Here is a 26297-nt window from a genome sequence, read left to right on the forward strand (position 1 = left end):
AAAATACCCCCCCCACTAATGTTGCGAATAAAAAGAACACAACATTACCCCCCCCCCCACCCATTTTATGGGTCATGGCAATCGCCATGATTGTACACGTGAAACTCGCAGCCATCGATCAGGAGCTCCTCCAGCTCCCCTGCGAAAGGAAAAAAAAAAGAAAATATATTAGTGAAGAAAAAAAAAGAAAATAATTAATGTCTCTACTCCCAGTTAATACTCCTCGACTATTTTTTTTCTCTCATAAATGTCAGTCAAGTCCAACCTTGTTTCAGTCTTCATCATTAGTCCATTTCATTTCTATAATTCTTTACTCCTCTTCGTGGACATCAGGTAATTCTTGTACAGATTTCTCTGCTTTCTGGTAGTCAGCAAAAAATCTTCTTTCTTCGTTATCCAGGAAAATTATCAATTTTGCTGGGTAGCTCAATAAAAATTCATAGCCCTTTTCCCATAAAGATTTTTTCACCGGATTAAATTCCTTCCGCCTCTTCAGAAGATCGTAACTTATGTCTGGATAAAAAAAAATTATTTTCCCTTCTATTATCAATGGCCCATTTCTCTTTTTAGCACCTTGAGTAGCTGCTTTCAAGATCATTTCTTTATCTTGGTACCTTAAGCATTTTATCAAAATTGATCTTGGATTTTGATCTTGTTGAGGTCTTGGTCTTAAAGCTCTGTGTGCTCTTTCAATTTCAATTACTTGGCTTCCTTTCATTTCCAAAATTTTTGGAATCCATTCTTGAAAGAATTTTATTGGATTTTCTCCCTCTGTTCCTTCCATAAGACCAACAATTTTGATATTTCATCTACTAGAGTTTTCAAGCACATCTATTTTTTCCAACATCCGTTTTCTTTCTGTTGTCCAGGCAAGATTATTGTCTTCTATCTTATCTATTCTTACAGTGTTTTCTTCAACTTTTACTTCCATCTCTTTAACTTTATTATCCATCTTCTTTTGTTTTTCCACCACATTATCGAGTGTATTCTGCATCCTTCTTATATCTGTTCTTATAGCTTTTAATTCATTCGTCATATATATCAGGATATCTTTTATGTCTCCTTTAATCTCCTCCTCCTTTTCCTCTTCTTCTTCCTCTGAATTTCCCAAAGAATCTGATTCTATTTCTGATTCACTGCCAGTCGTAGTTGGGATTTGTAGTTTTGTTAATATCTGTTCATGCATACTTTCGCGCATGCGTTGTTCTTGCCGTTTCTTCTTAGAGACCGCCGACATTGCTGCAACTTTCTTTCCCGCATCATCGGAAGTGCCATGCACTTCGCCGGGAGGTGATCCAACTTGAGTCCGAGGCTTCGCCGAGACAGTTAGGCCTTTTTCCCCGCCGATTTGCGCAGTCTTCGAAGTAGTAGCTTTCTTCTGTTTCACTTTAGGAGCCATATCAAAAGATAATCCCGAGTTGCTTATAAATAGTTTCTAGTAGGTATTCATTAACACTTGTTAATTTAAACCTTATTTCATTACTTTTTACGAGGGAGCTGGATTCCCAACGTCTCGATCCTACGTCATCACGTGACGCCCCCATTTCTAACCAATCTTGTAGAGTTTTTCAAAGAAGATACCAGGAAAGTTGAAGACAAGATAATGGATGTGTTTACATGGACTTTAGCAAGACATTTGACAAAATCCCACATGGGAGGTTGATCAAGAAGGTTCAGTTGCTTGGCATTCAAGATACGGTGGTAAATTGGATTAGTCATTGGCTTTGTTGGAGAAGCCAGAGAGTGGTAGTAGAGGATTGCCTCTCTGACTGGAGGCCTATATGACAGATGGAGTGCTGCAGGGATAGGTGCTGGGTTCGTTGTTTATATCAGGAGTTTGAATGATAATAATAACTGGATCAGCAAATTTGCAGATGACACCAAGATTGGGGTGCAGTAGCTAGGAAGGAAGGACTACCTTGCAGCAGGATCTCGACCAGTTGGAGAAATGGGCTGAAAAATGACAGATGGAATCTAATGCAGTTAAGTGCAGGGTGTTGCACTTTGGTAGGATGAACCAGGACAAATTGAGGAGTGCCGTAGAACAAAGGGATCTGGGAATATAGATCCATAATTCATTGAAAGTCGTGTCACAGGTAGATAGGGTTGAAAGGAAAGCTTTTGACATATTGGCCTTCATAAATCAATGTATTGAAAACGGGCAATGGGATGTTATGTTTATGTTGAAGTTGTGTAAGACATTGATAAGGCCTAATCTGGAGTGTTTTGGTCACCTAACTACAGGAAAGATGTGAATAAGGTTGAAAGAGTATAGAGAAAATTTACAAGGATGTTGCCGGGATTGGAGGAACTGACTCAAAGGAAAGATTGAGTAGATTAGGACTTTATTCCTTGGAATGTAGACGATTGAGAAATTTGATAGTGGTATACAAAATTATGAGGGGTATAGATAGGGTAAATGCAAGCAGGCTTTTTCCAGTGAAGTTGGGTGCAACTACAACCAGAGGTTATGGGTTAAGGATGAAAGGTGAAAAGGTTAAGGGGAAACATCTTCAGTCAGGATTGTGAGAGTGAGGAATGAGCTACCAGCACAAGTGGTGCATGCAAGCTCAATATCAAGATTTAAGAGAAGTTTGGATAGGTACATGGATGCTAGGGGTATGGAGGGCTATAATCCTGGTGCAGGTTGATGGGAGTAGGCGGTTTAAATGGTTTGGCACAAACTAGATGGGCCGAAGGGCCTGCTTCTGTGTCGTACTTTTGTATGTCTCAATCACGGAGAGAATATATAAATTCCTTCCAGACAGCAGGGCTTGATTGAACTGTGACCTTCCAGTTGCTGGCACTGTAAGATGTTACACTACCATGCAAACCAATTTTGCCAACTGTCTTTGACCATAAGTAATAGGAGCAGAATTAGGCCATTTGGTCCATGAGTCTGTTACACTATTTCATCATGACTGATCCAATATTCCTCTCAGCCCCAATCTCCTGCCTTCTCCCCATATTCTCTCATCCCATGACCAATCTTTCACCCTTTACCTTAAATATACATAAAGACTTGCCCTCCACAGCTTCCTGTGGCAAAGAATTCTACAGATTCACCACTGGCTAGAGAAATTCCTCCTCAACTCCATTCTAAAAGGACATCCCTCTATTCTGAGGCTGTGCCCTCTAGTCTTAGACTCTACCACCATTGGAAACATCCTCTCCACATCTACTCTGTCAAGGCCTTTCACCATTCAATAGGTTTCAATGAGGTCACCCCTAATTCTTCTGAATTTTAGTGGATATAGGCCCAGAACCATCAAACACTCTTCAATGACAAGCCATTCAATCCTGGAATCATTTTTGTGAACTATTTTTGAACCCTCTCCAGTTTCAGCACATCCTTTCTCAGATAAGGGGCCCAAGCCAGCTCAGAATACTCCAAGTGAGGCCTCACCAGTGCTTTATAAAGTCTTATTTCTTCAAAAAACTACCTGCCCTTCTAGCTATCTTCATATTGTCTGCAAACTTTGCAACAAAATTGATCAAAAACACTATTGAAATAGTTGCATAACTTCTATTCGACGTGAAAGCTGTTCAGAGACTTGACATCTTGCAGTGAGTGTCTTTCCTCACTAAGATTGTAGGGTAAGTTTGGCAAGCTTGTGGAACTTTGGTTGACGAGAGCTATTGAGTATCTAGTCTGAAAAAAGACAGGGTTATGTGTCAGATGCCTGTAAGGAGTTCGTACATTGTCCCCATGACTAAGTGGGCTTCCTTCCACAGTCCAAAGACGTTCCAGTCGGTATGTATGTTAAGGATGTAAGAAATAAAGTCAAGTCAATTCAGTTCAGTTCAATTCAATTGGTCATCATAAATTATCCTGTGATTAGGTTAGGGTTAAATTGGAAAGGCTGGAAGGGCCTATTCCGCACTGTATCTCAATAAATAAATAGATGTAGGCAGTGTGGAACTGAGTGAGGCCCTTGAGAATAATAAGAGATGTAGAAGTACTCTTGAGAAGGAAATTTGGAGGACAAAAGGGGTGTGGGGGCCAGTGAGATATCCCAGGCATAGGTCACACCATCCCTGTAGCTTTGTTCACTAATGAATAAGAACATGGCTGATCTTTTACAGCTCTCAGATCCAATTTTCTGCCTGTTTTCTACTTGTCAGAATCAGGTTTATGGTCACTGACGTAAGTTGGAAATGTTTTTGTTTTGCAGCAACAGTATGATATGATAAATTACTATAAAGTTCACAGTACATACATATCACCATATGCTAAACTGAGATTTCATTTTCTTGTGGGCATGCTCAATAAACCCCTAACAGAATAATAACCATATTAGCATCAATGATTGACTGTACCAACTTGGGCATTCAACCAGTGTGACGCAAACTGTAAATGCAAAAAGGAAGAAATAATAATGACAGAGTGAAGTTATTCCCTGTAGTTCAAGAGCCTGATGGTTGTGGGTTAATAACTATTCCTGAGCCTGGTGGTGTAGGTCCTGAGGCTCCTGTACTTTCTTCCTGATGGTAGCAGCAAGAAGAGAGCGTGACCTGGGTCATGGAGGTCCTTGATGATGGATGCTTCTTTCCTGCGACAATGCTCTGCGTAGATGTACTCAATGGTAGTGAGGGCTTTATCCATGATGGACTGGGCTCTATCCACTACTTTTTGTAGGATTTTCCGTTCAAGGGCATTGGCATTTCAATACCAGGCTGTGATGCAGCTGGTGAATATACTCTCCACTGTTCATCTATAGAAGTTCGTCAAAGTTTTAGTTGTCATGCCAAATCTTTGCAAACTCTTCAGGAAGTAGAGGTGCTGCTGGCTTTCTTCATAATTGCACTTAATTGCTGGGCCCAGGACAGGTTCCCTGAATTAGTAACATTGAGGAACTTAAGTCGCTGACCCTCTCCACCTCTGATGCTCTGATGAGGACTGGCTCATGGATCCCTGGTTTCCTCCTCCTGAAGTCAATAATCAGCTCCTTGGTCTTGCTGACATTGAGTGAGAAGCACCACTGAACCAAATTTTAAGTCTCCCTACTATACACTGATTCATCAACACCCTTGGTTCAGCCTACGACAGTGGTGTCATCTGCTTAGCCGCACAGTCACAAGTGCAGAGTGAGTAAAGCAGGGGGTTAGCGCACAGCTTTGTGCTACACCTGTAATGATGTAGACTGGAGGAAAAGTTGTGGCTGTAGCGGTGTGCTGCACGCAGCACTGAAATAACGACACGGAGTCGATGAACTGCAGTTACAAAAAGATTTTATTCGAACTTCGCGGCCTCGCTTTAAAGCCTTCTTGATCCCGCCCTCCCCAGGCGCAGATGCTGTAGGGGGCATGTATTCACAGTCCTGTCCCGCGCACGGGCTTTTCCCCTTGCTGGTGAAGCAGACTTGGCGCCCTTTTGGGACTGGCCTTTGTGCCGGCGCGCTGGCTATTTGTGAGCGGGTTCAAGTGCGCTAGGAAGTGGGTCGCTACTTAGCCATAAATAAATAGTGCAAAAGAGGAATGGTGAGGCGGTGTTCGTGATCTATGCAGAAACCTGGTGGCAAAGGAATGAGGTCGTTCCTGAAATGTTGGTTATGTTTCTTCAGGCTCCTGCACTTCCTCCTTGATAGTAATGAGAAGAGGGCATATCCCGGATAGTGAGGGTCATTAATGATGGATGCCGCTTTTTTGAGGCACTGCATTTTGTTGAAAATGTTCTCGATCATGGGGAGGGTTCTGTCTTTGATGAAACTCACTGAATCTACAACCCTTTGAAGCCTCTTTTGATCTCGTACATTGACGCTTCCAGACCAGACGGTGATGGAGTCAGTCGGAATACTCTCTGTGGTGCATCTGTAGAGATTTGTGTATTTTATTTGCAGTGACACTTAAGCCTTGTTCAATCTATCCAGTGGGTTGGGCATTGATTAAAAGCTTAGTTGATGGATATTGAGAAATGCTGCTTCAGAGTAATGTTATTTGAAGGAATTTTCCCCTCATGCCCAAATGTTCGCTCCTTGGGCTGAGGAATTATCTGTAAGTACCCAACTTGTCTCTTTCAATATTTTTATTAGTTTCTGCATAAAGAAATGCAGAATACAAGAATATATATTATCAGTCATAGAATAGTACAGCACATTACAGGTCCTTCAGCCCACAATGTTGTGCCAACCCTCAAACCCTGCCTCCCATATAACCCCCCACCTTAAATTCCTCCATATACCTGTCTAGTAGTCTCTCAAACTCCGTTAGTGTATCTGCCTCCACCACTGACTCAAGCAGTGCATTCCATGCACCAACCACTCTCTGAGTGAAAAACCTTCCTCTAATATCCCCCTTGAACTTCCCTGCCCTTAACTTAAAGCCATGTCCTCTTGTACTGAGCAGTGGTGCCCTGGGGAAGAGGCGCTGGCTGTCCACTCTGACTATTCCTCTTAATATCTTGTACACCTCTATCATGTCTCCTCTCATCCTCCTGCTGTCCTGTCTCCATTAATCTCTGATCATAATCCATACTCTCTAAACCAGGCAGCATCCTGGTAAATCTCCTCTGTACCCTTTCCAATGCTTCCACATCCTTCCTATAGTGAGGCGACCAGAACTGGACACAGTACTCCAAGTGGGGCCTAAGAGTTTTATAGAGCTGCATCATTACATCGCGTCTCTTAAACTCTATCCCCCGACTTATGAAAGCTAACACCCCATTAGCTTTCTTAACTGCCCTATCTACCTATGAGGCAACTTTCAGGGATCTGTGGACATGTAACCCCAGATCTCTCTGCTCCTCCACACTACCAAGTATACTGCCATTTACTTTGTACTCTGCCTTGGAGTTTGTCCTACCAAAGTGTACCACCTCACACTTCTCCGGGTTGAACTCCATCTGCCACTTCTCAGCCCACTTCTGCATCCTATCAATGTCTCTCTGCAATCTTTGACAATCCTCTACACTATTTACAACACCACCAACCTTTGTGTCATCTGCAAACTTGCCAACCCACCCTTCTACCCCCACATCCAGGTCGTTAATAAAAATCACGAAAAGTAGAGATCCCAGAACAATCATTTTGGGACAACACTAGTCACAACCCTCCAATCTGAATGTACTCCCTCCACCACGACCCTCTGCCTTCTGCAGGCAAGCCAATTCTGAATCCACCTGGCCAAACTTCCCTAGATCCCATACCTGATTTTCTGAATAAGCCAACTGTGTGGAACCTTGTCAAATGCCTTACTAAAATCCATGTAGATCACATCCACTGCACTATCCTCATCTATATGCCTGGTCACCTCCTCAAAGAACTCTTATCAGGCTTGTTAGGCATGATCTGCCCTTCACAAAGCCATGCTGTCTGTCCCTGATCAGACCATGATTCTCCAAATGCCCATAGATCCTATCTCTAAGAATCTTTTCCAACAGCTTTCCCACCACGGACGTGAGGCTCACTGGTCTATTATTACCTGGACTATCCCAACTACCTTTTTTGAACAAGGGGACAACACTCGCCTCCCTCCAATCCTCCGGTACCATTCCCATGGACAATAAGGACATAAAGATCCTAGCCAGAGGTTCAGCAATCTCTTCCCTTGCCTCGTGGAGCAGCCTGGGGAATATTCCATCAGGCGCCAGGGACTTATCTGTCCTTATTCCCCCTAGTCGGCCTGTCAACATACTGTGACAGGAATCCATCCTGGACACACTTAACAAACTCTGCCCCATCTAAACTCTTGGAACTAATCAAGTGCCAATCAATATTAGGGAAGTTAAAGTCACCCATGATAACAACCCTGTTATTTTTACACCTTTCCAAAATCTACCTCCCAATCTGCTCCTCGGTATCTCTGCTGCTACCAGGGGGCCTATAGAGTACCCCCAATAGAATAACTGCTCTCTTCCTGTTCCTGACTTCCACCCATATTGACTCAAAAGAGGATCCTACTACTTTACCCACTCTTTCTGCAGCTGCAATAGTATCCCTGACCAGTAATGCCACCCCTCCTCCCCTTCCCCCCTCTCTATCCCTTTTAAAGCACTGAAATCCAGGAATATTGAGAATCCATTCCTGCCCTGGTGCCAGCCGAGTCTCTGTAATGGCCACTACATCATAATTCCATGTATGTATCCAAGCTGTCAGTTCATCACCTTTGTTCCTGATGCTTCTTGCATTTAAGTACACACACTTTAGCCCTTCTACCTTACTACCTTTATAACTTTTATTCTGCTGCTCTTTTCTCAAAGCCTCTCTATATGTTAGATCTGGCTTTACTCCATGAACTTCTTTTACTCCTCTATCGCTCCGGGTCCCATCCCCCTTGCAAATTAGTTTAAACCCTCCCAAAGTCAAAAGAAAAAAATAAAATAGTACCAAATACATTGTATTAAAATACAGTTACAATCACAAAACACTATATTCATAAAAAATAAATTAAATCCTAATATTGAAATATAATAATTTTGCTATACAGAAAAAAAATCTAAACCCACTATCCAGTATCCAATTTTAAAGTAATGGCTGCATTCCTGTTGCAAACTGTTGAAGTGTGGAGTTTAAAATTTAAAAATAGCATTTCATTTTTGAGTTAGTTTCAAATCTAGTCTAGAATTACAGCATTCCCTCCTTTTGGTGTGCAGACATAAGTTTTTTTTGGAAATTGGTCTAGACAATCTCAGTTGGTATTGAAACAGATAGTTGTATTGCGTATTCTAAAGGTCATACAGTTTGAACTAGCTGGGATTAATTAAGGTAATTCATAATTGCAATGTTGAGACTGCATTACATCTGAATACAGATGAAATGAATACAGAATGACAGAAATAGAAGTGAGCCCTCCACTGCAATTCTATTGCTAAAAGTCACATTCATCTCAACATTTAACAAGAAAAATGAGCTGGTTGCTCTTTAGAATCTGTTCATTGTATGAACTGATCCCATTGAGACTGAAGTATTGCTTGATTCATTAATGATCATGAGTTTGGTGTTAGCCAAATGGGGTTGGAGCTGCTTGTTTTGAACAGCTGAACTATTGTGTTGCTTGTGGCTGTAATTAATTAGAAAAATGCATTCTTTCTACTTGGTAAAATCTCACGGTCATGCTCTGTGCCAATTTACTATTACACGCTGTTGTTTATTTACAGAGTCACAAGGAAGTGAATAATCTCAATTGTTTTATATAGTTTTAATGTGAATAATCTCATTCATGTACTTTGCTCTTTTATTCTCTTTCCATACTCCCTTTCATGTACTCGTGCCCCTGATGTACTTTTGACTGCCCTTCTCGTGATATCTGGATTTTAAATTTCTTTTGTTTCTCCCTACCCCTCCCCTGTCCTGCTAGTGACTTTTCCCTGGTCCATTGTCTTTCAGACAAAAATGTAGCCTAGTACTCCATTGGCATCCAGAGGGGTTTTTGTGGTGTGGGAGGTAGCACCTCTCAGATGATAACTTTAAACCAAGGCTGCTTTTGCTCAGGTGGATCTCCAGCATTGTTTTCAATTAGAACAGGAGTGTTTATCCAAACCAGGGGTTTCTAACCTTTTTTATGCCCTTCTTTGGGCCCCCTACCATTAATGAATCCCTGATCTAAACCTTAACCCATAATACACAAATAGATATAGGTCATAAACACGAGATTCTGCAGTTGCTGGAATTCCAGAGCAAGACAAAAATGCTGGAGAAACTCAGCAAGTCAGGCAGCATCCATGGAAGGGAATAAACTGTCGACATTTTGAGCTGAGGCCCTTTATTAGGATAGGAACCAGCTGCACAGGTTGATGCTGTGGTTAGGAAGGCGTACGGTGTATTGGCCTTCATTAATCGTGGAATTGAATTTAGGAGCTGAGAGGTAATGTTGCAGCTATGTAGGACCCTGGTCAGACCCCACTTGGAGTACTTTGCTCAGTTCTGGTCGCCTCACTACAGGAAGGATGTGGAAGCCATGGAAAGGGTGCAGAGGAGATTTACAAGGGTGTTGCCTGGATTGAGGAGCATGCCTTATGAAAGCAGGTTGATTGAACTCTGCCTTTTTCTCCTTGGAGTGTCAGAGGATGAGAGGTGACCTGATAGAGGTGTATAAAATGATGAGAGGCATTGATCGTGTAGATAGTCAGAGGCTTTTTCCTAGGGCTGAAATGGTTGCCACAAGAGGACACAGATTTAAGGTGCTGGGGGGTAGGTACAGAGGTGATTTCAGGGATAAGTTTTTTACTCGGAGAGTGGTGAGTGCGTGGAATGGGCTGCCAGCAATAGTGGTGGAGGTGGATACGACAGGATAAGAGACTTGGATAGGTACATGGAGCTTAGAAAAATAGAGAGGTATGGGGAAGTCTAGTAATTTCTAAGGTAGGGACATGTTCGGCACAACTTAGTTGGCCGAAGGCCTGTATTGTGCAGTAGGTTTTCTATGTTTCTATATAGGAGGTCATTCTATTTGTGGAAAATTGCCGTGAGATAATTGGTTGTTGCACGTCTACAGTAGCAGTGACACCATTAGTGACGTACTCCGTTGTGTGTAAAGTGCTTTAGACCATTCTGAAACTTTGGGAAAAGGTGCAGTCGAAATATGCGCCTGGTTTGTTGCTTTTGCTGTTTGCTCATGCGAGCTTTTTCACTGCATTTTAAATTTGGTATGTTTTAATGATCCCTTGTATACAGTTCCCCACACCTGGTGCAAGTAAGGGAGAGAATTAGGATTAATGGCAAACCGATCAGCAAAGATCTCTTCACAAAGTACTTCTGGCAAGTGTATAATCGATTGGAAGAGACAAAGGTAAGAGACTAATCGTCAGTGGTTGGGGCATTTTTCTATTTGTCTTATTCACTCTTCCTGCAAGTATTGATGATTCTGTCACGAGTTGTGTTGCTGAACATTACTTCTAGATCTACATGGAGGGTTCTGTAATGATTGGCAGTTGCATATACTACACCAACAAGAAACTTAAGTTTCCCTTTTCTATTTTCATTAGTCTGGAATCAAATACCCATTTCGTAGGTGCTATTGACGCATTAGTAGTAAGCTTCCATCATGAACCATGCTTTGAAAATACTTCCAGTATGATTAACTGGAGTGGATTTTGATCCAATTCATTAGTTAAGGTTGGAGCGATTTGTTACCCTTTGTGTAATGAGTACCTAATCCGGTGCGTTGCTGATTTTTGACTTTGTGGAATCTTTGACTTTGTGGAATGGGATATGAAACATCACTTTTTCTTCTTTTCCCCTCCATGCCTCGTCTTGATGTTGTACCCAGGACAGTGACTCCGGGACCATGCCTGCATATTTTCGGTTTCTCACCATCCTTGCCTTCCACATCTTCTTGCATGAAAAGGTATAGTATCCAGTATGGAGAAAGTGAGGGTAGTCTTGAGCAACACACAGAATGTTGGATGAACTCTACAAGTCAAGCAGCATCTACGTAGAGGAATGAACAGTCAAAGTTTAGAGCCGGAAAGGAAGGAGGAAAAGGCCAGAATAAGAGGGTGTAGAGGAGGGTGCAAGCTGGCAGGTGATGGGTGAGACCAGGTGAGGGAGAGGTGGGATGAGGTAAGAAGCTGGGAGGGAATAGGTTGAAGAGGGAAGGATCTGATAGGACAGGAAGTGAACCATGGAAGGAAGGGAAAGCGGAGGTGAGAAGCGTGATCTCACTATTTTTGCACAGCTTAATTATTTTCAATATATATTTCTCTTTGAACCTGGATGTTCAAGAGTAGTTTTGAGGTATTATGTGTGTCTATTAGTTGTCCCAAATGGCCTTCATAAATCATAGTATTGAGTACAAGAGTTGGGTTGTTATATTGGAGTTGTATAAGGCGTTGCTGGCACCTGATTTGGAGGGTTGTGTACAGTTTGATCACCTACCTATATGAAAGATGTCAATAAGATAGAAAAAGTGCAGAGAATGTTAACTAGATGTGAGGATTTGAGTCATAGGGAAGGGTTGAATCGTTTAGGACTTTATTCCCATTGAGCAAGGAAGAATGAGTGGTGATGTGATGCAAAATTATGAGGGGTATAAGTAGGCTAAATGCTTTTTCCACTGAGGTAGTATAAGATTAGAAATGGGGATCATGGGTCGGGGATGAAAGGTGAAATATTTAAGGCGGACGTGAGGGGGATCTTTGTCTTTTAGAAGGTGATGAGAGTGTGGAACGAGCTTCCAGTGGAAGTTGTGGGTGAAGATTTGATTTCAACATTTAAGAGAAAGTTGGATAGGAACATGAATGGGAGATATATGGAGGGCTATGTTCGAAGTGCAGGTCTAGGGAGATGAATAGTTAATCATGGACTAAATGTGCCAAAGGGCCTTTTTCTGTGCCGCAGTGTTCTGTGACTAATTGGTTGATGGGGATAAATCACTGTGAAACAAACCCCTCAATTTCTAAGCATTACCATTTGTGTTCCTTCAGATTGATGTCACAATATTAGAAGTTGGGATTGGTGGAGCTTATGACTGTACCAACATAATAAGGTAATGGATTTTATTTTGCTTGGCGGTGTGTCTGTTGACTGTACACTTCCATACTAGTGCATGAACAAGCTCCTCTTTCATCCATGGTTGCTGGCCTAAGTACTGCTGCTTGGTATTTAATCTGACTCATTAACCTTGAGATGTTCCCCTTGTGATTGCTTGAAATGTTTAGGCGTCCCATAGTGTGTGGAGTGTCATCATTGGGGATTGATCATGTCAGTATCCTGGGAGACACCATGGAGAAAATTGCGTGGCAAAAAGGAGGCATATTCAAGGTAAGAGGAAGCAGGAACAAGTAGGATGTAACCATCTTAATGTTGATGGTCATATGATTCCTCCAGTCCTGCTTACATAGATGCACTACAAGTTTGAGTCAAGTCAAATTTATTTATAAAGAACATTTAGAAACAACCCGTGTTGATCAAAGTGCTGTACAAACCATAACAGGTAGCTAAAATCAAATACAGAAACACAGATAAAAACAAAAAGGCACTCAGCTTATGGGCACAAAATAAAGAACATGCAACAAAAGCTAACTTTTTGAAAGCTGAGAATCTTTTCCATTGAGCCCTTTAAAATCTTAAAATTTGCTTTTGAAATAGCAAGATGTTTATTCTTTTAACATTCCTCAAAAAAGATTTTTACATGGAATAATTTAGGATATCCTCAGATGCTAAGTAAATGCCCATTCTTTCCTCAGAATCAGGTTTATTCTCATTGATGTTAGTCATGAAATTTTGTCCTTCCTCTTTCCTTGACTTTTTCTGACAAGTGACAACTTATTGCTTTGCAATTCTGGTCTTTACTTCTAGGGTAAACTGTCATATTTTCCTTTTGTTTTCCAGCCTGGAGTCCCTGCATTCACAGTTTCACAACCCAGTGGGTCAATGGCTGTCCTTGTTGAAAGAGCAAAAGAGATCGGAGTAAGTAAAATTGGAGTGGTTGGGAGAGAAATCCAAATTGAGGTGTTCTTTTACTGCCCATTTCTAGGTGGTACACAGCATCCTGGAACTACAGCAGACTTTCTGGTGAAGGTATTCCCGCAGTAGGGATTTTCATGATTAAAAACCAGCAATGATGGATGATATCTTTCCATTCGCAATTATATACTAATTGAGGAATCTTCAGGTGCAGGAGATCCCATTGCTCTTGTCCACCTTGGTGGTAGGGCTCGTGGGTTGGAGAGGTTTTGTCACAAGTAGGCTGGGCGAGTAACTGGAGTGAATGTTACAGTGAGTATACACTGTGGAGGGAATGAACGTTCAGGCGGTTGGAATGGTTTGTCTTGAAATGGTGTCAAGCTTCCTGTGATTTGCTAGTGTTGCACTTATCCAGGCAAGTAGAGAGTATTCCAACATGCTTCTAACTTAGCCTCGCAGATAAGTGGTTCTTTTTAAATTCTCGTGGCGACCACTTGTGTTAAGGGATACTCTGTGACCGTCACCTTGTGATATTCCTACGTGGGTTTTAGAACTTAGGCGTCGGCTTGTTATCCCTGCGTGGACTCTAGTATTTAAGTGACGACCGCTCGACTTCTGGAATCTACTGTGACCGTCACCTTGTGTCAATCATAATGTGGATTTATGAACCCTTCCTCACAGACACCTGTGCCTGTTCATCTTAAAAGTTAGTCTGTCCCAAGTCTTATAGGCTCATCAGGCTGGTGCTTATGCTGGTTTCCATGGCGTGAAGCGACTGAGAGTACGAGACTCTATCCCCCCCACCCCCCTGGATAGGACGCCAGTCTATCACGAGGTTAACCCCCAGCATTTTGCCGGTACCCATTTTCAGCTGGGTGGACTGGAGCAATGTGTGGTTAAGTGCCTTGCTCAAGGACACAACATGCTGCCTCAGCTGGGGCTCAAACTCACGACCTTCAGATCACTAGTCCCGATGCCTTGGCCCCGCACCACACATTGTCATCCTAGGACTCTGTTTAAATTGTCTATATTTTGGGTTGAGTAAGACTTGGGAAGAACTGTTTCCAGACCTCCACAGTATGTGAGCTGAGATGTATTGCACTGTTAATTTTTGGTGAGGGGAGTAATTGTTTTAATTGACTATTAAATTGAAAATATAGTTGTTTAACATTAAAAATCCGTGTCTGTGGTCTATTGCTGCTCGCACGTAGCAACAGCTTCTGACTACGTTATCTCTTCCTAATGATTTGACTTCATTTTCTACCAACAGAATAATGCCGCCTCCTCTGCCTTCCTGCCTATCCTTTTAATACAATGTGCATCCTTGGGCATTAAGCTCCCAACTATAATCTTTCAACCATGATTCTATGCTACTGTGCTGCCCCTTCTACCGTACTTCTACCCTTGTGATAGAAGGAAGTTCACTGCTGTAGATGCTAAAGATAGTATTACCTTGCCCTGCTGACCGCTCGAAGTGTTGTTGCACAGAGGGTTTGTCTCTTAAAATGCAAAAAAAATCCCAGTCCCAGTCCTAGCAAAGGGTCATCGATGGTATGTTTTATTGGTTCATGGTGGACTAAGACATGCAGGCTACTTTTACCATGGGAACCAACAACATCCAATATGATCCTATATTTGCTTGGCCTGCTGTTCTTCATTCTGTGGCAGTCATAGATTTCTGAAAGCATGGGTATCCCATCACAGATATTCAATTTTCCCTTTTCAGATCGGTGAAGCCTATTGCAACAGTTGTTCTGTTCATATATACTTTATCGGTGTTTCTTATTTACTGATTGTACATTGAGAGTGGGATGGTTCTTTAATACCTCAGTGTACCTCAATGGTTAAAGGCTATAGCTTTCACCTAACACTACAGTTGTTAGAGTTCTCCCTGAGACAGCAAAAAATTTAGGTCCTACGCCAAACTTTGAGCAAAAATGTAGACTGGCACCTTATGGTAGTGTAATGGTTAGCACAACACTATTAAAGTGGCAGCAACCTGGGTTCCATTGTTCCACTATTGGTAGGCAGTTTGTACATCCTCCTCAGGAACACATGAGTTTCTTCTGAGTGCTCTGGTTTCCTTCCACATTCCCAAGACGTACGGGCTAGTAGGTGAATTGCTCACATGTTTGTAATTGGATAGTGCTGAGAGAGGTGATGTCTCTTAAATGGAATGTTTAATCAAGCTCTCGTCTGCTCTGAGGTGGATGTGTTATGAAGGATGAACAACTCTGATGGGCAGAAGGGTACAGAGTTGCCCATATTCCCCACCCCCGGAGAATCACAAACTTACTGTTACCACGCTGCTAATGAGAGAGAAAGAGAGACAGAGGGAAAGCATACTGGGACTGAAACATCTGCTTCAGATAAGGGAGAGATAACACCGGGAGAGAGACTTGTTGACCCACCATATTATGACTCCTGAAAGACTTATGGCTCTGGAGAGGGCTGTTTATTTGGTACCATTCTGTTCGTTAAAATTCCTCAGTGGACAGCCGGAGTGGGCTGGTTTGATGAATTAAGCCATTCAAAACTGATTGACACCTGAAACCCTGTGAGTGGGGATAAAAGTGAGGTCTGGGGAGACACCCCTCAGACACACCAGGAGACACACTAGTGAGCACTGCTTGAGTGTTGGAACACACGTGAAAGTGTGGGGCATTGGAGACCGAACAAAGGATCGGTGGGGGCTTGTGTGTGTGTCCGCCCTTTCCTGGGTGACGAGTCCACCACAGAAGAACGGTCTAGTTGAAGGACAGAGGGGTCATACCTGAATGGCCACAACAACACATCGACAGATCAAGAACGTAAAGGAAGGTTTGCCTGACAATAGCTGTCACTGTTTGCTCGCTCTCTCTCTCTCCCCAAAGATTAAAGCACAAGAACCAACAACTACCTCAGCACGTATGAACTGAACTGAACTTTATATTCACACATGACAAATTATTATCCCCTAGACATCGATAGAGCTTGTTTATTATTGATTATTATTATACCCACACTTTTGGATTTAGTATTTGCTAATGTGTATTATCTATATATTTGCACTGTTGATATTGATTTGTATATTTTACTAATAAACACTGTTTGAAAATAGTACCACCAGACTCCAACGGATTCTTCTATCTTTGCTGGTCAAACACCCAGTTACGGGGTACGTAACAAATTGGGGACTTGTCTGGGATTTGATTACCAGATTTGGGGGGGGGGGGCCAGTGAATCGGGCTATGTCCATTATTTGATCTGGTTGCGTGGGTAGCCAGACGGGAAACCAGCAAAGGTGGATATAGACAAATTTTTAGTAAGCCCGACTTTGAAGGCACTAGAGGATGCCACAAAGACAGACTTGGTGAATATTGCGAAACGATTAAATCTCACAGAGGTGAAGTCGTCAATGAAAAAGTGGGAGATACAGAGGGCCATAGCCCAGTATTATATAGACAAGGATGTGTTCACGTCTGAGGTCTTGGATCTGTTCCCTGAAAAGAAACCAGTTGTTGGAGTGGTTCAGTTAGAGATGGAAAGATTAAGGTTGGACGCGGAACAGAAGAAAAGGGAGTATGAGCTCCAGCTAAAGGAGTTAGAGGCGAAAAGGGAGCAGGAAAGAGCTGCCTGGGAGGCACAAAGGGAGAAGGAGGCAGGAAAAGGGAAAACAGCAATCCCTACAGGTTGCAGATCGATGAGGGAGGAAAAGGAAGATAGAGTACGAGAGGACCGTGAGAAATTTATTTCAGAAGGGACGGTGTCTGTGAAAGAAGGAGAAACCCCAGTTCCAGTGAGAATTTGGAGAGATACTGGGGCTGACCAGTCATTGATCCTAAGTAAGGTGCTAGATTTGGGTCCTGAAACTGGAGAGGTGGTATTAAGAGGCTTAGGAAAAGGGACAGAGGCTGTACCTTTGCATGGGATCATTCTAAATTGTGACCTAGTATCTGGACCAGTCGAAGTAAGGGTGCGGTCAGAATTACCGAGAGACGGCGTGGACATCCTTCTTGGTAATGATTTAGCAGGTGGTGACATGTGTTCAGCAGTGAAGCTGACAAGCAAGCCTGTGAGTGCTGAGGACACACCCCTAGATTCTAAGATCTATCCCGCATGCGCAATCACCCGCAGCATGTCGAGAAAGGCAGCTGAGAAAGGAGACAGTTTAAATGAGTCCAGTGTTGATTTGGCTGAGACGTTTTTACCGACCCTGTACCAAGAGGGGTTAGAGGATGGTAAAGCGGAGAATAGGGAGGTGAAAGAGAATAAAGGAGAGGAGGTAGACCTACCCTTAGCCAAGAGGGAATTTATGGAGGCACAGAGTAAAGATGAGAAACAGATAAGGCAGTTAGAAGGTCCAGGGTTGGACACAGATGATCTGTCTGGCTTGACAGAACTGTTTGAAGAAGTTGAAAATTTTAAATGTGTTCCCGATAATGATGTAAGGGCAGTCCTAGATGAAAAGGATGCCATTACCTTGAGGGAGTCTGCTGGGTTAGCAGATGAGGTTGTTTTAACCCGCAGGGTTGAGTTTACTCCGGATGGGAGTTGCCCAGAGAGTAACTGGGAGGATCAGGGGAACTTAGAATTTGAAAAAGGGATTGGTATGGAAAGCCTGGAAGAGGTAGATGTCCCGTTTGAGTGTGTTCAGGGTGTGGAGTCACAGGGTACTGAACCTAGTATTGAAGCTCAGGAAAAGTCTGAGGTATCTGATTTAGTTGAAAAGGAATGCAGTCCTTTTGGGTCAGATGGACTTGGTTCAGTGAAGAAAGGGTTAACCTTGGTACCAGTGGAAAGTGAGAATTCTCAGTTGTTTGTTAGAAGGTGTGTTAAAAGTTAGTGAGATGAAAGCTGGTGATGTGAATATTATTGAAGGAGAAGGGCAAGGTGTTGTTCCTAAATTGAATAAAGAAAATTTAAAGTCTGAATTGGTTTTAGAAGCAGTAACCAGGCTGAAGGAACAATGGCTTGTTAACAAGGTGCCTGTGAATCAATTAGTTTGTTTTGGAATTTAAAGGTAAACAACTCACTGATGTTATTAAAGGAGGTGATTTGGAGAGACAGAACCATAAGTGTTGTTTTGACAAAGAGGGATCACTTGCAGATGTTAAACTGAAAACTAATAGAATGAAAGATCCTGAAGATAGAATTAATGACTTGCTTAAAAATAAAGAATTGTGTGGAGATTCAGAAAATGGGTTTTGTTTGAAAAACATTGGTGATAAGATAACTCCTATGAAAGGAGTATGTGAAGGCCTATTCCACACTGGTGCGCAAGCTAACCATGTGAGAGTTAAGTGGAAAAGGGGCAAAGGTTGACCAAATGCCACTTTGAATAATAGGATCTGGTATTGAGGGAATTTGACAAAGCATGTGAAAGATAAAAAACACCATGGAAGATTGACTGTTAAGTTTAAAAGTAAAATAGAGATTAGTATTTGCACAAACTTCTGTAATGTACCACAGTATAATCACACATGTATTGGTTCACCTTTTGTAATATACACTTAACCTAAGATCAGTACCCTTTAGTATTTTTTTCTGACGAAAAGGAAAAAAATAGGCGGTTATTAAATTTGTGTCTGATGCTACAGGAATTTTATATTAAGATACAACATATTAAAGGGAGTGACAATGTAATCGCTGACTGTCTAGATGCGAAGTTGAATGTATATCTGTGTTATCTTTGTAGGTAAGAACACTTCTGTATTTTGTTAGATTCTATAATTTTATAAGATGCTGTATTAGTTAATTTTCACCTTAGTGAAAATTCTTAGAAGGATGGGGGTGTTATGAAGGATGAACAACTTTGATGGGCAGAAGGGTACAGAGTTGCCCATATTTCCCCCCCACCCCCGGAGAATCACAAACTGTTACTGTTACCACGCAGCTAATGGGAGAGGAAGAGAGACAGAGGGAAAGCATACTGGGACTGAAACATCTGCTTCAGATAAGGGAGAGATAACACCGGGAGAGAGAGACTTGTTGAGCCACCATATTATGACTCCTGAAAGACTTATGGCTCCAGAGAGGGCTGTTTACTTGGTACCATTCTGTTCATTAAAATTCCTCAGTGGACAGCCGGAGTGGGCTGGTTTGATGGATTAAGCCATTCAAAACTGATTGACACCTGAGACCCCGTGAGTGGGGATAAAAGTGAGGTCTGGGGAGACACCCCTCAGACATACCAGGAGACACACTAGTGAGCACTGCTTGAGTGTTGGAACCCACGTGAAGGTGTGAGGCATCGGGGACCGAACAAAGGATCGGTCAGTTTAACTCAGTGTTATAGCAGGGCCGGTGGGGGCTTGTGTGTGTGTCCGCCCTTGCCTGGGTGGCGAGTCCACCACAGAAGAACGGTCTAGCTGAAGGATAGAGGGGTCATACCTGAATGGCCACAACAACACATCGACGGATCAAGAACGTAAAGGAAGGTTTGCCTGACAATAGCTGTCACTGTTTGCTCGAACTCTCTCTCTCCCCAAAGATTAAAGCACAAGAACCAACAACTACCTCAGCACGTATGAACTGAACTGAACTTTATATTCACATATGACAATTTATTATCCCCTAGACATCAATAGAGCTTGTTTATTATTGATTATTATTATACCCACACTTTTAGGTTTAGTATTTGCTAATGTGTATTATCTATATATTTGCACTGTTGATATTGATTTGTATATTTTACTAATAAACACTGTTTGAAAATAGTACCACCAGACTCCAACAGATTCTTCAATCCTTGCTGGTCAAACACCCAGTTACGGGGTACGTAACAGATGTCAAATATTTGAAAGTAGATGCTCAGCCCACACTCTGCTTGGGTAGATTAACTGGCTAATTTTCACACTGCTGTTTGTGGAAGCTTGTTGATTGCATGGGTTATTTACATTATTACAGTGATTACATTTGAAGAGTGATTGAGTGAACAGTTAAACACTTGGGACAACTTAGCAGTTAGCATAACACTATTACAGCTCCAACAACCTGCCACCTCATCTGATTGACCTGTTAAACTCAACAATCAATGCTGATGTTTCACCATAAGGGACTCGGTAGTTGAGATTAAGCGCAGTAACTGTGAATAATGAGCTGCTTCCAAACTTTTCCTTTCCCAGTGCTCCCTGAAGCTGTGTCCAGATCTGGAGGACTTCCAGTTTGAGAGGGAGAAGCTGAGTTTGGGTTTGGCAGGAGACCATCAGAAATTAAATGCATCGCTGGCGTTGCAGTTGAGTCGGACATGGCTCCAGCATCACCACCACCCAGGTGTGAAACTGCCTGTTACCCTCTGTGATATCTTAATAACATATGTAACATGGAGGCCTGTGGGATTGGTTTGAGAATTTTTGAGTCCTGGCTCAGCAGCTGTTTCAGAGTCTCCCAAATTTGTTTGACATATTCATCCTAAGTTGGGTCAGACTAGGTTGTTTTGCAGTCAGCCCCTCTAACCAGCAGAGACAGCAGACTTCAATCTTCTGTCTGGGCATAAACTCAGAGGTTAACAGATGAATGTCGCAACACAATTGCTAACTAGTCTTTCTGTTACAAAAGTTTATGATTAACATTTTTGTGTTTGCTTCTGTTTATTCTTGCAGAATGCCTATCTTTACTTAAACAATGAGACCAATGGTGGGGAGTGGGGGAGGAAAAGAGAGGGGACTTTGACATGACTCCTACCCCCACCTTTACCCTAAGTTGATATTTAACCAAGGGTTCAGTTTCTCTTTTATCTCAGAGTCTTTAATTCATAATCTAAGCCAATAAAGTTCTGACTCCCCAATTACTAATTAAACTATTTCCGGACCCACATGACAATTGCCAAATATGCTGCCCTTTGGTAATGCTAACCTGAGTGCTGAGAAATTTATAGTTTTAATTTGACTAACTGATTTGACTTAAAATGGAAAAATGGTTTGGGCTATAATGGGTCTTGTGTGTCCTATGTTGGGAAGAGCAGAGAGCTGAGTAGTCTAAATCAGCAGGGGTCCCACTGTCAATTGCAGCTAGAATGTACTGTCATGGGTCATTTTAGGGGTAAGGAAAGAAATTGTGCTGTAGCTGATGAAGGGATTGGCTGATAGCAGGGAGATGACTTTCTTGTGGGTAACTTTATATTCATTCACAGCAGTTGGTGCCACTCATTGTCCATTTGCTACATCTATCGCCTGTCCTCGAATATCTCTGAATTGAGGGTATACTCTAACCACTTTACTAGGGACAGGAGTGGAACCCAGTATGGTTTTCTGTTGCTGTAGCCGATCTCCTTCAAGTTTTGATGTGTTGTGCATTCAGAGATGCTCTTCTGCACACCCCTGTTGTAACGTGTCATTACTTGAGTTACTATCGCCTTCCTATCAATTTGAACCAGTCTGGCCTCTGACCTCTCTCGTTAATAAGGTGTTTTCACTTACAGAACTGCCAGTCACTGGATGTTTATTATTTTTGCGCCATTCTCTGTAAACTCTAGAGACTATTGTATGTGAAAATCCCAGGAGATCAGCAGTTTCTGAGTTAGTGAAACCACCCCGCCTGGCTGGCACCAACAATCATTCCACCGTCAAAGTCACTTAGATCACATTTCTTCCCCATTCTGATGTTTGGTCTGAACAACCACTAAACCTCTTTACCATGTCTGCATGCTTTCATGCACTTAGTTCTGCTATGTGATTGGCTGATTAGATACTTGTATTTATGAGCAGGTGTACTTAGTAAAGTGGCCACTCAATGTATTTTAGAAGTCAGCCACATTGGTGGGTCCAGAGTCAGATCTAGACCAGATTAAGTAATGTCTTCCATTTCAGAACCAAATGAATTTATAAGACAACTCCGCATTATTGAGACCCAATTTTTGAAATTGCTCATTTAAAGCTGTCATATTGGAATACAAAATGAATTTTGCCCTTCTTGCAGTGCCGCTGAAGTTTGCTTGCTGTAAGTCAAAGTAGCTTTATTCTTGTGGAAGTATCTACTGTTTGTAGCGACTGTGTGGCCATAAATCTAGACAGTAAATGACTTAACACTGCAGTATCACTTTACATTTTTCTGATTGGCATGATGTCCAATAACAAAACCTACCCAGTAACAGTGGAGTATCTCTACATGGACTGTAGAATTATATAAGGTGGCTCATTACCACCATCTCATGGGAAATTAAATGTTCACCTTACGTTGTGATGGAAATGAGACAGATTCTTTGGGTCTTAAAGGCAAGGCCTCTGAACACACAGTTTTAATAATAAGGAGTTTATTTACAAGGGTAGAAAAGCTTGGGAACAACACAAGTGGCTACAATATTCACACAAACACATTTAGAATAGACAAGCATGGGAAAAATCGGGTCGGCAGTACAATACAGGGGAAAACGATGTGGGGACAGAGTACAGGTACACATACAAGTGAAGGAAAAGTAGCTATGATATCGCCACCCCTTGACAATGGGCAGGCACGGCTCTCTGCTACAGGAACACCCCACAACCCTATTCAGTGCACACCTTACCATGTGTCTCCAGCACTATTGCAGTCTTCAGCCTGGAGTGAAGCAGGGTGGTCCCTTGAGGATGGCAAAAAGGGAGCGAGCCAAGCACATGTAGCACCCTTTATAGGTCAGGGGGCTGGAGGGTCCCGCCCAGGTGATTCACCGGGGCCAACTGCTTGGTGCTAGATGGGTTAATCCAATTAAGGTGGCCAATGGTTAAGTGTGCATTGATTAGTTGGGAGGGGTGAAATGTTGACTGGCATGTGGTGTTCCCTCCGACCAGGTGAGGGCAGTGCTGTCGAGCGATAGGCACGGCTCTCTGGATGCATCATATGAGAAAATAAAGGAAATCCAGCCATTCTGATTGGAGGGTGGCATTTTAGTGAAGGTTCCCAGACTCAAAATGTGAACTCTGTTAGTCTGCACTCTGGTTTGCGGGGTATTTTGCGCACCTTGTTTTATTCTATGTCTTGCTCACCCTTATATTTTCCTGAAGCCATCCTAGTTTAAAAAGCCTATACTCGCACCCACTGACTTCCTGTGAACTTGAATTTGGTCTGTGGTTTGCTTTGAATAGTTTGCTGATGCTGGTGGAAGTCAAAATCAGGCCGCTCTCTATCTCAGAATCATTCCAGGCTGATGCAGCTGTCCTCTGCCACATCTCAATGCTGCATGAAACAGGTCACCCAAATTCCCTATTCCAGTGAAAGAGACTTCCCCTCATTTCCCTTCAGCCCACAGGTGAAGGCTCAGACGTTTGCTCCCCTGACATGCAGGTATTCAGACACTGCACATGCCAGGGAGGTCTCTGTTAAGATCAGCTTTCCTCAAGGAACACCTGGCTGTAGTCCTGCAGGGTGTCTCTGCCCCCATATACAAAAAAAGTTTCTTCTGGGCATTCTTTGCCAGCCTGTCCAATTCATTTCTGTCCTGCAGAGCATCCTCTTGTTCCTTCCCATTATTACAGCATTCATGCATACAGTAGCAACACTTTCCTACACCTGGAAGAGGATTGCTTCTATTATGTCCTTTTGAGAGTTGGTTGTACAAACAGTTCTCAGCATGAAGCACAACAGGTGTTGGTAATGTCAATAGGGAACGTCATGCTAGAACAGCAATATGGGTTTTGGTGCAACTTTGCACAAGGAAACAAAATAGCAATTGAGATTATTGTTTACAGACATCCATATGGGCTTTTCAAACCCTTCTGTGGGAAATTGCAGGCAGCAGTATAAATTACAGGAACCTATATAATGCAAACATTTGACTGTACAAATTGGTGTGAGCTGCTGTGAGTAGTTCTGTAGTAACCATATTTAGAGTAACAAGCAGCACAGTGGAAAGATATCACAATCTCTGCAAGATTCATGAGAAAAGTAAGAGAACTGATGCCAATGACATTTCTAACACAATCTGCACCTAGGACCAAGTTTCAGAAAGTCAGGCCATGTCACTGGTATGCTCAAGACCATATTCCCAAAACAGACCCAAACTTCAAGCACAAGATTCTGCAGATGCTGGAAATCATGAGCAACAGACACAAAATGCTGGAGGAACTCCACAAGCCAGGCAGCATCTATGGAGGGGAATAAACAGTTAATGTTTTGGGATGAAGGGTCTCAGCCCAAAAAGTTGATTGTTTATTCCCCTTCATGGATGTTGCCTGGCCTGCTGAGTTCCACCAGCATTTTATGTATGTTTCTCTAAATCAGACTGTCATGGGAATGCGATCTGGATGGCAGAGGATGTACTCAAAGCTTCCTGAAGTAATGCAACATTTCCATTGACTCCTTAGAATCCCTGGCCCATGACTGTTAGAGGAGAAACTTTCAGGATAATATTAGGAACCTCAAATTAATGCATTTGGGCACTGTAAAAGGCAGAAGGAGCATACTAACTCACATTTTACCCACTCACCTGCCTGTGCCATAGTGCACATTCTGCCTGTTTGTGCAAAGAGTTTAAACTTTGTCCTCAACAGTCAGCCCAGGATAGAAATGGAAGGCAATTGTCTACAATCCAGAGAGATTGGGAAGGAAAATACGGAGAATGGTCATATTGCAGTTTGGTGTTCTGTGTGGTTGTAAATGTATCTGCTGAGAGTTTGAAGCTTTGACGATTGGTCCCACACCAGACACATTACTAGCATATGGGAGTGGTACTCTCAAACTTCTAAATGTTATTCTTTTGACCAAATGAACTGATTGCACCTTTGAGTTAAGCTAATAAGAGTGCAATGGGTTCTTGCTGATGAATTCAAAGTGGCAAGGAAGGACTGACCATGTTAGTGCTTTGGTCACTGTTGTGGTGGGAAACGTGTTTGATTTAATGTTTGTGAGTTTTGCATATTTTAATGTTATTGTCAGTGGAAGGGTTGTCAGGTGATGGATTCTTGACATCTCTTTGCCTTCTTACAGATTTCCCTCCACGACAGGAAGCACAGGACTTTGCTGAGCAGCATTTGAAACGGAGCCCACCTGTCAGCTTGTCTTTCTGTCCTAGCACTGCCATGGTGGAAGGTAACACTTGCTAATTCTGTGTTAATTTCCCCCCTAACGTTTTGGGCCGTGTGCTCTGTAAAGGCCAGGCTTCAAGATCATAATTCCCAGCTTTGTGGAGTTTTACAGTACAGCAGCACATCCAGCCTGTTGTGGCTGCACCGGTGATTTCTCCATGCATTGCTCAGAGACTGGTAGGTGCTTGATCTCTGATCGTTTTTTTGTGAGGCAAGCCATTCAACCATTGTGAAAGGGTTTGTCAGTAACACAGGAGATTCTGCAGGTGCTGGAAATCCAGAGCAGCACGCACAAAATGCTGGAGAAACTCAGGATTTAAACTTCTTCATGGATTTGTCGGTGTTGGGTCATTGGGCTCACTGGATTGTAATGAATATTGGGGTCTAGCTACTCCCTTTCTCGGGAACATTGGGCTCCCTGAGCTTACTTGCACACCTTCTGTCCAAATGACTAGGAAAGGCTGCCTGACCTTTAGTTTGAGCTTTGCATTGAATTGCTGGGTTTTTCAGTGGAAGTTGGAAATACGGATACACAGGAAAAAGTCCTGTTTCTCGGCATTTTTGTTTCTCCGGATGTGTTTTGCAGAAATGCAGAAATAGACCTCTGTTGCTATATAACTGATAAATTTGAGCTCTGACATTGAAGAGTAGAAATGAGTTAATTTCTTTCGAGCATTTTTTTTCCTGATCAGACAAGGACAGTGGAACTTTTGGGATTCTGCCAACCAACCTATCTAGAATGGGGAATGAGTCTCCAAAGGGTTACTGTGCTGTGGAAGACATCCTGCCTCGTCTCTGTACCGAAGACAGAGCGCCCCAGTGGTTCCAATGACTACAGACCGGTGACATTGACCTCCCACATCATGAAGACCCTGGAGAGTTCTAGAGCAGCTCCAGCCTATGGTTAGGCCACACTTAGACCGCCTCCAGTTCGCCTATCAGCCCCGACTAGGAGTTGAGGATGCCATCGTCTGCC

At 42.6% G+C, this 26297-nt stretch overlaps 1 protein-coding gene across 3 annotated transcripts in view; it reads left to right on the forward strand.

Annotated features, from left to right (window-relative positions):
- Window positions 1–26297, forward strand: part of fpgs (folylpolyglutamate synthase) — a 74873-nt gene that overhangs the window by 25370 nt on the left and 23206 nt on the right. For all 3 annotated transcript variants that reach the window (XM_059993737.1, XM_059993739.1, XM_059993738.1), the window contains exons 5-11: window positions 10611–10725; window positions 11206–11283; window positions 12362–12423; window positions 12596–12698; window positions 13269–13346; window positions 20450–20597; window positions 25224–25325. In XM_059993737.1, the coding sequence (XP_059849720.1) occupies window positions 10611–10725; window positions 11206–11283; window positions 12362–12423; window positions 12596–12698; window positions 13269–13346; window positions 20450–20597; window positions 25224–25325 (686 nt within the window). The remainder of the gene's footprint in view (window positions 1–10610; window positions 10726–11205; window positions 11284–12361; window positions 12424–12595; window positions 12699–13268; window positions 13347–20449; window positions 20598–25223; window positions 25326–26297) is intronic.

Source organism: Hypanus sabinus, chromosome 18 (genome assembly GCF_030144855.1).
Source record: "Hypanus sabinus isolate sHypSab1 chromosome 18, sHypSab1.hap1, whole genome shotgun sequence".
Lineage (NCBI taxonomy): Eukaryota > Metazoa > Chordata > Chondrichthyes > Myliobatiformes > Dasyatidae > Hypanus > Hypanus sabinus.